This window comes from Homalodisca vitripennis, chromosome 2 (assembly GCF_021130785.1).
Source record: "Homalodisca vitripennis isolate AUS2020 chromosome 2, UT_GWSS_2.1, whole genome shotgun sequence".
NCBI classification, from domain to species: domain Eukaryota; kingdom Metazoa; phylum Arthropoda; class Insecta; order Hemiptera; family Cicadellidae; genus Homalodisca; species Homalodisca vitripennis.
Window position 1 is genome coordinate 43990580 of NC_060208.1, and position 13162 is coordinate 44003741.

Genomic DNA, 13162 nt, shown 5'->3' on the forward strand with positions numbered 1-13162 from the left:
ATAAATAGGAAATTTAAGGTTAAAACATTGCTTAAATATTTGTGTTCATAGGTAGCCGTAATATTTGGTTAAAATACTATTGATTTAGGAATGAAGTATTTAAATCAGATAGCATTAAGTTTGACAACATCCTTAAGTAAGTTGTAGCACTTCAAGCTTCAAAACCCTAGGTCAAGATTTTAGTAAATATCCTGATTTCAATACATCAAATTTCAATGCCAGTGACAGCAATAAAGTTTCTAAATCATCCCGATGTTGCCATTCAGATATCATGCGACTGTTTCCTTTCTGGGTATCTCCAAAACACCGTCTAGCTTTTAGTTTCCATCCTAGTGACATCATCAAGCTCGAAGAGAAGATTTAAATCACTGTTTTATGCAAAGAACAAATGCAAGGTCTACTTTATACGGTACCTGAAGGCCAGGATGAAAATATACTCCTTCGTTGAAAAAATATCGGGAGATTTCGAAGTTTTTTTCGAATTTTACCATTCCAATCGGAAGCCGATGGCCGATTAGCGTGAGACGTCGTATTTTGAATCTGAGTTAAACACACACACACACACACACACACACACACACACACACACACACACACACACACACACACACACAAATCCTGTTTGAGACCGTTGCGCCTTTTATCAGTTCCATCGACTTGTAGCCTACTACTGTATATTGGCTTCACCTCTTATATTGTTTGTAAAGATCCTCGCACAGGCCAGTGTCCCATGAAGATGGGCAGAATAAGGCTCAAAAGGAGATCGGTCTCCTTAAAAATCGATTAAAAAGTGTTCCTCAAGCTCCTCTCAATCGGGTCAGCAGTGAATTTAACAAACAGACTATAAGCCAATTGAATCATCATACCCACTGCAACCAGTGATTGAAGTTCACTTTTGGTTGTGACTCCAAAAATATATAGTGGTGTGCGTCTATGTCTTGACTATAAATGTGGAGTCTAAGAACAAATCATACAGGCTTATCATCCAACTTATAAAATTCATGACGTGCTCGATATCTTTCGTGGCTTCGACAACTGTGTAAGTTACAAGGTATATTTATACCTACTTTTTGATGATGAAGCATGATCCAAACGATACAGAATACATAAAATCTTTATTCACAGTCTTGGAGATCGGAATGGTGTCAATACAATTAAATTACAAAAGTCTTCAGTTTAGGTTAAAATTTTGCCAGTCCATGTACTCTTTGACACTATAAAACGGCATCTTCGAGAACCAGCTAACTAGTTTCTTCTTCAGAGTCATTGGGTTGTCATCCTTCAGTTCTCGTGGCAGATTGTTGAAAAATCTCGCCCCGGCGTATGATGGCTTACGTTCATACAGAATCAGGCGATGAGCAAGAAGGTTATAGTTTAAACCCATTTCTGGTTTCATATTGGTGGACTTGCTCATTGCGTTTCAAAGCTTTGGTAGAGGCCAGAACAATGGATTCGACAATGTAGAGACTAATAACCGTTTAACAGATTATGTGCTCTGAATACTTCTTTACAGCCTATCACGCCATCCCACACCAAACATGATCTTCATAAGCTTTCTTCTGTATTATTATCAATACTCGCTCCAGATGAGTGTGGGCAGCAGACCCCAAACAGCAACTCCATATCTCAGATGACTTTCAAATAGGGCGTGATAAGCCACCAGTACAGCGTCTTGAGTGCTAGTAGACTTGACTCTTCTCAATGTAAAAAGAGAACTGCTAAGCTTTCGACAGAGATGGTCTAAATGGTCTTGCCAGGAGAGACGATCATCCAGCACAACTCCAAGATGTTTTGTGTTATTCACAGCAAGCAGATCTGGAAGTGGAGCAATTTCATCCTTTATGCTTCCAAAGGTAAGCTGCTTAGTTTTTTGACTCATTAAAAATTAAGTCGTTGCTGCTGCAGTAATCTTCTCAAGAGATTCCGCTGAGCTTCCAGATGTCAAGAGAACAGAGTCGTCTGCGTACATGACTGTGTAGCAATGGTTGTTGAGAAATCCTGGAAGGTCCGTTAGTAAAGAGGATGAAAAGAACGGTCCAAGGACCGATCCCTGGGGCACACCCCGTGACATCGGGAGAAGACCGGATCTGATTTTCGACTTGCAATTATTCCGCACATCGTCCAGCTCCACCAACTGCTCTCTAACCTTGAAGATAGTTGGAAATCCATCTCAGCGCAGTGTTCTTGAAGCCCAATAAAACTAAGCTTCTCCAGAATCAGATCATGGCCAAGGCAGTCGAATGCCTTGGTCATGTCAAGAAAGATGCCAGTGACCGTATCCCTATCTTCAATTTTATCGATGATATGCTCAACCATGTCCGTCAGTGCAGTTAAAGTCGACCTCCTCCTTAAAAATCCATGTTGTCGATCGGTTTGAAGGTGATTTCGAGACATGTGATCAAACATTCGCCTGAGGACTATCTTCTCAATAACTTTTGAGAAAGATTGAGATTAGGGATATAGGCCTGAAATTGCCGACATCTTCTTTAGGACCCTTTTTATGCAGAGGAACCGCTCTGGAAACTTTCAACTTGCTTGGAAATTCACCGAGCTTGAAGGATAAGTTTTGTGATATGGACTAACGGAGCTACTAGCTCGTCACTGCAGTTTTTTCAATATTTGTGAGGAGATCTCATCAAGCCCAGCAGATCTTTTTGGTTTTAGCTGTCGAATAATCTCACTCATCTCTTCTACATTAGTTGGGGATAAAACGGTCAGTGGAAACTCTACATCAGGGGGTTGTACATGCACTTTGTATAGATGTCCTGTTTGCTTTTCATTCAATGTTTTTGTCAGCTAGTAGAAAAATACTCATTGAAATGATTTGCAAGCGCTTCGGATTCTGTAAACAATTGTACCATCAATTCTGAGCCTTTGTGTTTTGTGTCCTGAATCTTTCTAGTCCTTTCTAAATTTATAGATTTCCAAATCGCTTGACTTTTATTTTCTGCTTCTTTGAATGAGCTTAGCATTTGCATCTTTTCTGAGTTGTTTCAGCTTCATATCGTAAAGCTTTTTTAGATCGGACGTATGGCGTTTGTCAGCCTGACTTCCACTGAGAACATAGGCTTCCTGAGCATCAAGAAATTGGGTCTTCAAAACGTCTTGTTTTCTTTATCGTAAGAATGAAATTTTCGTTTGCCATTTCTATCACGTGATTTCTTGAGAGGGCACGTGGCGTCAAGAGCCGTTGCAATTATGCCAATAAAGCTGTTGTATGAGCTTTCTAGATCGCATGCTTCATATACTGTGTCCCATGCTACACAACTCAGGTGTGCTTTCAAATTGGACAAGTTCTCAGTGTTGAGGTGGCGCCGAACCGAAGAAGTTGGATTGACAGTGGCGACTTTGAAATTGACCTCTGAAAGCTGGCCTGTATGGTCAGAAATTCCTGTTTTCAGCACCTGAAACATTGATATCAGGAATAAGTCGTAAGTATTGAACACACTGTATCGATGGAAGTGGATGAGGTTGCCGTTATCCTTGTGGGTGGTAGTAAGATCTTGCATGTCATATTCTGCCAGCAGTTCGTTGAACTCCGATTTTTGCCTTGAAGATTTCAGGCCATCAATGTTAATGTCTCCGACTAACATTACCGGTGAGTTTTTCACAGACAATGATTCCAGGGCACTAGATAGAACCTCAAAGGCCTCGGAGGTTTTCTCCAAACTATTACTCGGAGGTAGGTAGGTGCCAAGGATATGTAAATGTTCTTTTCTACTAGACCAGGAAATCTTAACTGCTGCAATTTCACAGACAAGAGGCACACTCAATGAATCAACATTCAAATTCTCTACCTCAATGTCTAGACCGTTTGCATAAAATATTGCAACAACCGCCTTTCAAGTTGTGTTCTCTACTAAAAGAAGCTGCTAAAGTGTAGTTCAGGAGACAGGTTTTTGCCAACTTTTCCATTGACTGCCCATGCTCAGTTATAACCAAAATAGCTGGCTGTAATGAACTAAGAAGATGATTGAGTTGGTCAACTTTGTTTATTGATTCGGTCGACATTCTGATGAAATATTGTTAGACTTTGCTGAGCTTTAGTTTGGAATTGATGAATAATCTGCTTCTTTGAGGGATTTTCCACAGGGCTTTCGCTGTTGAAGTGTTGCATAAAAAATGGGGATTTGGATTCTGTGTTGGTGAGCCGTCTTCATCCGCATCCACAGTCGGGTTGCCAGGAGATAAGCTTCGGTTAGTTCGATTTGCCGGATTACAGACTCTATAATTTTTTGAATATTTTGCTTCAAAAAACTCTTCTATTGTTTCATCGGGTTTCAATGGTTGCGCACCAACTGGTGGAGTCGATTGAGGTTTCCAACAGGTTTGATCTAGAGAAGAAAAACCAGGCTTGGTGTGAATTCAACCAATTTTTCTGGTACAGGGGCGACACATGTCTTCATAGTAGCAGAGATGGATTTTTCTTCTTCAAGATCTCTAACTCTTAAATCAAGCCTTTCTATTGTTCGTTTGAGTGCATTGAATCCACAGGAGAAAAGGCCATCACTTATATCATTGCTTGATTGTTTTATTATTTCACATTGAGATTGGACTGAACATTTTACTGGGTCATTTTCAACATATTCAGACTTTTTCTTGGAAAATTTCTAGTTTTAAGGCATCTATATTTTTCCTCTAAACTTGAAGATGGTCAAAGACTGCTCATTATCATAGTCCACATACATTTCTTGTTCTTTTTTCCGTAGGCTGATTTCTTTTTGTAACTGGCGGTCCTTTTCACTTATTAGTTGATGTAGCTCTTCATGGGCCTTGTTAAGACGTTCGTTTTCTTCCACTACACTTTCCAGTTTAGCTTCCAAACTTAGAATAGTTGCAGACAATTTTCCATTTTCCTTTTTTAATTCAGAGTTTTCGTGTAAGAGGGCAGTGCCTAGTTCAGCTGCGATTTTCAAAGAGTTCTCATCGTCGTTATTTATACAATCTAAGTTTTTTTAGATCGGACTCAATAATGTCATCTAGTGTTCTATTAAGATTATGCTGTGTGTTTGGACTTGGGAAGCTTCCTAGTTTTTTTTTTGGTAATTTGGTGATTGTAGTAGTGTCCGGCGGTACAGTGTGGGCACAACCAAACTGAATATCCATTTAAACCATTGCACAAATTTTCGTAATGATCATCCATCATGCCCATACACAAAACATGATACCAGGTGAAGCATTGACCCTCGCACAACACTGCGTCTTCTGTGTCTTGGACCACATTATCACATAAGGGACATACAGAATTTTCAATTTTTGCGTTAACGTCGTTTTCACGCGTCATACTTTCTTCTTGTACTGTAGCGTCTTGCTCAGATTCGTTAATACCTGGCGTTCTTCGATATGAGTAATAATGTTTCTTGTACATAGTACTAGTAAGTGCAATGGACACAGATTAAGAAGGCTGTGACTAAGGAAGAAACTGGCGTGGAGTGTTTTACTGGGATTACTCTTTGTAGCAGACGATGATTGCTGTTATTTAGAAATTGAGGTTAGCCATGAGGTGACTTTTTAGATGATAAATGTTATTGGAATGATAAAGTTCACTATGATATTATGTTAAATCATTAAAAACTGATGACTTCACGAAAGTCCTTGAATTAGATAAAACACTTTTGGAAAAATAATTATAGCTGAGATTAAGTAAAAACTGAGCAGCAAAACATCGTCAAAACATTTCAAACTTATTTTTTTTTTTCCTCCAAGATCTCATCTCACCGTGGAATACACGTATCAGATACCCCAGTTTTGAAATCAAGACGAAACATGAAGATTCAAGATAAATACGAAGATGCAAAGAAATACTTTTATAAACCTTGGGTTTCCAAACATAAATACATCATAGTTCAGCAGTAGAGGAATATCCTACCAATCTTCAAGCATGCCTTCATAATCTATACAACTTTGGCCTGCACATGAATCAGCAGAGGTGTTAATTCCTCCAAAAGACGATCATATACCTGGACCAGGCTGTAGAATTCGACAAAATAATCACAATTTTAAGCGAAATTTAAACTATTAAGGAATCCTCCGCGTTTGAAATGTTTTTTAGGTTTTTTCTTATAATATTATTTTTTCTTATCTGATGTATCCCAATTTATATGTATGTAACTCTCACATCCTTCTATGGCACTCGTTGCATGAAATTAACATAGAACTCTGTCTTGACTGGGTACTCGATCCTACAGATCACATATTATCATTGGTCCTTACCACAGGTGCATCACCTGTGGCTTAGCTAATGTCCTCAGCCACAAAATCCAGGGGGAAGAGAGATCCATCGCTTACACTTCACACTTGCTCAGACACAGAGCCTGTAGTCAATTATGCCAGTAGTACTGAGAATTATTATTGATATCTCTCATTTTTTTATTAATATTTATTTAGGACTACATTCCAATCTGAGACAGACAATCATCCAGTGCATTGTATATTTAGTTACAATAAGACTATTTGACAGTGATATTTGCATGCCTGTTTTTTTATACTTCCGAAGAGAGGTGTAGAAAATTCTTGACCGTTTGTCACGAGCTGCTCTCCAAAATATTGACCTTACCGATGAAGAAAACAGGTTAGATGAAGGAAAAAGCAGAGTTCAATCAAATTTGTTCTATAAAAAGTTTTTTCAAATTTTAATCCATAAAATCGCAGATATGTGAAGCGGGAAGATTTAGAGACCCCAAGGAATTTACATGACCTTCTAAGCAACTAGTTAGATTCTGAGTTCAAATTGGTTGAAAAAGTATTGTTCCGAGGAGTTCACAGTTATATTCCTTATAGTCTTTGATTCAGGATTATAGACGATCTGCACGAAACGTACCTGAGCAGGAAAAACTTGAAACTGCTTGTTCGCCGTTATTGGTCAAACATCGACAAGAACGTGGAATATCTCGTGAAACACTGTTCATGTGACCCACCGAAAGCTGCAGTTCACGAGACACTTCTCAATACAACATTCCATATTATATCTCACCAGCTAAGTCAGTTTCAGTTCATTCTTAGTCAACATAACTACGGCTACCAATAGAATATGTCATACCTGGGTTGTCCCCATGATGGTCATGAATGTTTTAATTTCTCTGATTGTAGGGTTATTACAAATAAAAACTACGTTTTATAATCAATTGAATTTTTTTTAATGCAGGAGTGAAATATTGGACGGTCTGGGATCGGGACTTGGCCCCAGAAGGTGACACTCTGGAAGAGACCAATCATAATTTGGACGAGAGCGTGGAGTTTGTAAACGAGTTGCAGCATCGACATGGAATCAAACCTTTGTGGTTTGCAGCTAATCTCCATTACAACTCAAGGTACTGTACATGACGCATCTCTACACTATAATTTGGCGCCTATACATTTTAAATTCAATATAAAATTGTATTAATTGAAAATGACTTTAGATTAGTAGAAAGGAATTACTGTACAATAAATAAGTTTTAGTTTATTAGGGCCTATACGTAACTGTAACCAAGCCGTAGTATGTGCAAAAGGTAATTTGTTCAGTTGCTACAGCCTTGACACATTTACCACATCTAGCAACATGTAATATTTGTTCCTAGACACGAAACGAGTTTAGCGATGACAGTTTTGGAAGTGACAATTGCGCGATGAACACTAAGGCTATTACAAACTAATGACACTTGCAAATTAAACTTAAATTGGTTTGAAAACATTTAGCCTTATATAGTACTTAATTACTATACCATATTTAACATAATAGTCCTTTACGTCCAAAAAAGAATCACAACACACTGTTGCAGGTACAATAACGGTGCGCTGACAAGCTCTGAAGCGCAGGTGATCAGTTACGCTGGCGCGCAGATAAAGAAGGCACTGGAAGTGGCTCATAAGCTTGGCGCTGAGAGCTTCCTTTTCCGTGGCGTCAAAGAGGGCTACAGCTCAACGTTGAATACCGACCACACACGGCAGTTGCGCAACTACGCACGTCTTCTCAAAATGGCTGCTGGTACTGTATCATATGTTCTTTCACAATTATATTTGGTTGCAGTTGCACATTTGCATTTACTTTAAAACGTTCATATCTTATGATTTAAATTATATCAACAAAATACAAGGTTTTGTTGAGTATTAGACCTTAAATTACGTTTAGAGCAAGACTGTACAGAAACAGATTCACAGTTAAGGAATTAGGTAACAAAAAAGGTAACCTTCTAGTTACCTCCATCACTTGATGTTGGTGTGACTCCAACCCGGAACTGCATATGCGAACATTGCATTTTACTGTAACCAAACGATTTAATCACAGAATATAAATCATTCTGTTTGAAAGTTAGAAATATTCTTCATCCAAGATTACTTTTGCTATGGGAAATGTGTTGTAATTCTTTTCCATACATCTGGGTTGTTTTTCTTTAACTCTAGTTTCTTGTAAGATTTCAATTCAACCATATAATCCTTTTGGTTTCTCAGCACCCGGAAACAAATTTTGAAGTCACAAAACACAGTTTTTTGTAAATTGTTATGCAAAATATCACTCCTGATACTTCAAAGCTTCACAACATCTGAATGATAGTTTTAGTTCATTGATGTACATGCATGTTTTAACAGTCTCGTAATTTATGGTATTACAGTGAAACAAATTTCCAAATTCGAGGTGTAGCTGGAGGTTGAATACTTTTTGGAGAAACTGTATCATGTTTTGTTTTTGCCTTTGAAAATTTTATTTTCACTGAAGGGGTTTCATTTACAGAAACTGCAGTAATTTTTTGAAACTATTATTACAACTTGCGTGAAAAAATTAAAAGTTCACTAAAATACGTAAGGGACAAAAATACTCATAAGACAGTCATATAATTTAATGAAAACATCAATAGGAATTCTCTTTAAATAAATTTCAAGTAAAACTTTCCAGTATGAAATAGGCTTTTGTTATTATTTTCAATTTATTAGTTAGTTTATTTTATTAATTACTTTTTTGTTACCTTAAAATAACCAATATATAATAAGATTACAAAAACTCTTCTTGAAAATATACAGCTTTGAAGTAATACTCAACTTGTTACTTTTCAGACTACAAAGAGAGACTAGGCTATCGGGGCCAGTTGTTGTTTGAGCCGAACTACGAAGACTTCTACACCAACTATCCGGCTGGCCAGGCCCACTACTACGGTGACCAAAAAACATACTACCACTACGACTATGACACCACCAGTGCCATCTGCTTCCTCAAGCAGTACGGACTTGACCGCCAATTCAAAATAAGCTCCAAGCCAGGCCACCAGCTCATCTTGGCTTCTGCGTGAGTTGGAGTAGTTTCATATATGAACGGGAAATATTTTGTGAAGTTCTCTTTCTCAATTATTGAACTAACTATCTGAATTGATCTTTAGACCATGATCTATTATTTTGTCCCTTAATTTTTAATGAACACTGGTTCCTGAATATGAGAAAATTTGAGGATAGTCTCACTTGATGACTAGAAGCATCAGCTCATTCTTTATGTCACAAGTTATAATAAAACTTATAAAAGACATTAAGAAGCTCACTACACGATGAAGACATTTACTTTGTCCTAAATTAGAGTTTAAGAACAATGTTAATGGACTAAATGTTTCTTCAGTTGGTCATATTAAGTTTAAAAAATTAATTGGTTTAATTTTGTAATTAAAAGGCTTAAACATTTTGTTTATTGTGATAGGATAAAGTGGTATCTGCCCTTCAAAATTAACAGAGCCCATAACAAAAATAATAATTTGATGTTTATAAGATTTAAAATAATTTAGTTTGCTATGTTATATCCAAGGAAACATTATATTTGTTATTAATATTTGGAGATGTTCCTTAGGTTGAAGAAGCAAACCAAAGGCCCCCTGCCCACCAACATAAATATAAAACTATAAATTCACATTGATATCTTACCTAAGTAATCTGTATCTATTGTTTAAAATATCATTTTCACACCTATATGCTCATCATCAATCGTAAGAATGTTGAGTGTTTTGGCATCAATATTTAGAAAATTATTTCTTACAAATATTTCTTGGTAAAATTTACTCTAACTGCATATTTTAAAATTACTCTAAATAATAAATAACTACTTCTGAAATAAGATAACAATAATAACAAAATCAATTAATCTAAGGTTATAATGAATAAAACACAGTTATGGAGAAGAAAAGCTACTAAAAGGTAAATTCTTGAAACACCAAGACACATGAACTGTGTAGGATTGTTTATAGAATGATTTCTTTACCATTTTCTTTAATGATAAAATTATAATTTCTTGATTTAATAACATTTTAACAATCAATTAACTAAGGAACATATTGTTATTACAATTCCATATTATAATACAAGTAATTGTAGACTGTAGCTGTATTATTATAATGTTCCTGCTTCAGAAAAGAAACTATAGTGTCCTGTCCCTCAGCCTATAACTGTGGTGTCCAGGACAGCCGTCCCATTCACTCCCCTCACCATTTGAATGGCCCTGCTAATATCAAGGATATATGAAATATTTAACTATATTAAAACATTATTTTCTGTTGTAACTCTATATTCAATGGTTATTTATTATAGTACTCTGAAACTACTGTTCTCTTGTGTATTATCTTTTGTGAAAATAAAAGGAGTTTCATAAACAATAAATACTTCTAAATACTGCATTAAACCGTATTAGAAAATACCGTATAATATACATAATTTTTTATATATATATTTGTATGTACAAAATAAAAGTTTAATGTGATCTGAATTAGATATGATTTCAATAATTACAAATATCTAAAAAAAAATACTTACAATTTTCATATCTTTTGATTTGTTTATGTAAACTTATATTGAAAATGAATTATTTAAACCGTGTCTTGACCAAAACTATTAAAGTAATTGACAGTCAGATTAAAGAGATTTTAATTTATAAATATTTGGTTTACAAACATCCTTGTAAACTTTTACTGTAAAAAATAACAGTAATATAATAATTAACTGTTATATACAAAACATACAATTAACAATGGCTACAACATTGCTTTTTCAGATATGGTATGCTTGGGTCTGTTGATGCAACATCCATCACTTCTCCTCCTCCACTGTCAGAGACCACTGAGCTCATCAAAGCTGTCATTGAGAACGTAAGTATTGAACAACCACAGATCAATAGATGTTCAACAGATCAGTTGATAGGTTGATCAATTCGTCAGGAAATATCTGTACAACCTATAACTGTTTTATAGGGAGGCTTACAACCAGGAGGAATCAACATTGGTGTGAAACTGAGGCCAGACTCACTAGACCTGAAGGACTTGGCCGTGTCCTATGTAGCTACTATTGATGCATTCGGCAAGGCCTTGCGGATTGCTACAAAGATCATTGCAGATGGGGTTTTCATCAAAAACTTACAGGTAAGAGTAGAATTGCTAGATTTACTTGGGGAATCGTCTGTTTTTAGTAACTTATTAGTCTGTAATTTTAACAATGTATATTATAATAAGAACATAATTCTAACTATATGATGAAATTATGAAAAAATTTCTTTAAATAAAGATTTTAAACATTATTTTCTAAGAGTCTTGATAACCCATATTATCCTACTGAGATATATATATATACCAGTAGGATATATACAAAATAATTGAATCGTATAAAAGTGAGGGCTCTGTGGTGTAATAGTAGCACATTCACCCGGCAAGTGAGAGATCCGGGTTCGAGTCCCGGCGGAGCAAGTACTTTTTGCGATTCAATGTTTATAGAAATTATATCTAAATCTTTAATAATAAATAGGAAGATATAAAATAATTTCTATATTTTGGCTTAAACCATCTTCAGGAAATTAAAAATTATAAATAGGGCTATAAGAACAAAATAAACATCAACACAGAAAACATACATCATGTGTTCTAAGTTTTTTGTACATTGAAGGGATCTTGGAATCTATACAAGTTACAGCAGAGATAAAGTTGTGCGTAATAACAAGACCAAACAAATTAATGTGTTCAAGTTGATTATTGGTTGCGTTGTTCACTAAAACAACGGTTTTTCATCAAAAATTTCAAACTACCACAGCTCTCTTATTAGCAGCTATATTGAAACGTTTTTGCAGGAAATTTCTTCTATTTTTTTAAATATTATAATGAAAATTTTTCAAGACAAGCAGGATTTTCAAGTCCATTTAATCTTTGTTGTATCTCTAATAGTTTCCAAGATAACTTCAGTGTGCACACATTTGGAACACTCTGTGTATCATGGTACCTATCGTGTGTTAAATGGACTTCAGTATTCCAAGTTACAATATTACCTGGGAGGATGTGAGTTAAAAGAAATTTTCCTCACTTTAAATCTGTTTATGTTATGTTTCTATTTTGAAACTATGGTTTTAACTTTTTGAGGTAGTACTCTATTACACTCTACTTAGTGACAAAAATACAAGAAATCTTTTTATATGTATTAAAATTGTGTTCCTTAGTGTCTTGTTTCATATTTAATGATTAAAGCAATGTAAAAAACAAGAAATATATCTCTGCTAATGCAAAAAAATACTGATATACTGTTTCTTAAAATTAGATAAATGGCAGTAAATATATTACTGTACATTTGATAAAATTGATATGCGTAAAATCATATAAAAACAATGACACCGATCACAAAAAAAAATACTTTCCTACTTTACTTTTTTGTAACATATAAAATACAATTTTATGAGTTATACTGGTTTACGCAATTAATTGTTAATACTTTTGTGTTAATTGTGTGCTGTAATGTTTTCACTTATTTCTCTGTGGTTGTATTGGGCTATTTGTGGTGTAAACATTTTTGAACTAAATACATACTTGACAGGAGATACTTTCAAGATCTTGTGGCAACTACAACTACAACTTTAATAAATTACTACAGCAGTTGAAACATTGCTAGGAGTTTTAACACTCTAGCTTAGTAAATTACTTACTTATAATTAAATTTACTATTTAACCATGAGACAATATGTCATTATTATTGATCTTCAATAATATTTCATTCATTGATAAAAGAATTTATATCAAATATATTTGTCATCTATTCAGTACATTACCAACCACAATTGTAAATATTATGTAAGAATATGTTTGAAAAATAAGCAAGTTTTTCAATTTTTCAAAGTATTGTTGCAATAGTCATTGCCATTAAGGAAAGGAGTGCAATAAATATAAAAAATGTGTCTCTCTTA

The 13162-nt window shown here is 35.2% G+C and overlaps 1 protein-coding gene across 1 annotated transcript in view; it reads left to right on the top strand.

Moving 5' to 3' along the window:
• The window catches only part of LOC124353866 (xylose isomerase-like), a 28408-nt gene that overhangs the window by 12378 nt on the left and 2868 nt on the right, over nt 1-13162 (top strand). The window contains exons 4-8 of the mRNA XM_046803897.1: nt 7145-7310; nt 7761-7966; nt 9031-9259; nt 11000-11093; nt 11196-11363. Of these exons, the coding sequence (XP_046659853.1) occupies nt 7145-7310; nt 7761-7966; nt 9031-9259; nt 11000-11093; nt 11196-11363 (863 nt within the window). The remainder of the gene's footprint in view (nt 1-7144; nt 7311-7760; nt 7967-9030; nt 9260-10999; nt 11094-11195; nt 11364-13162) is intronic.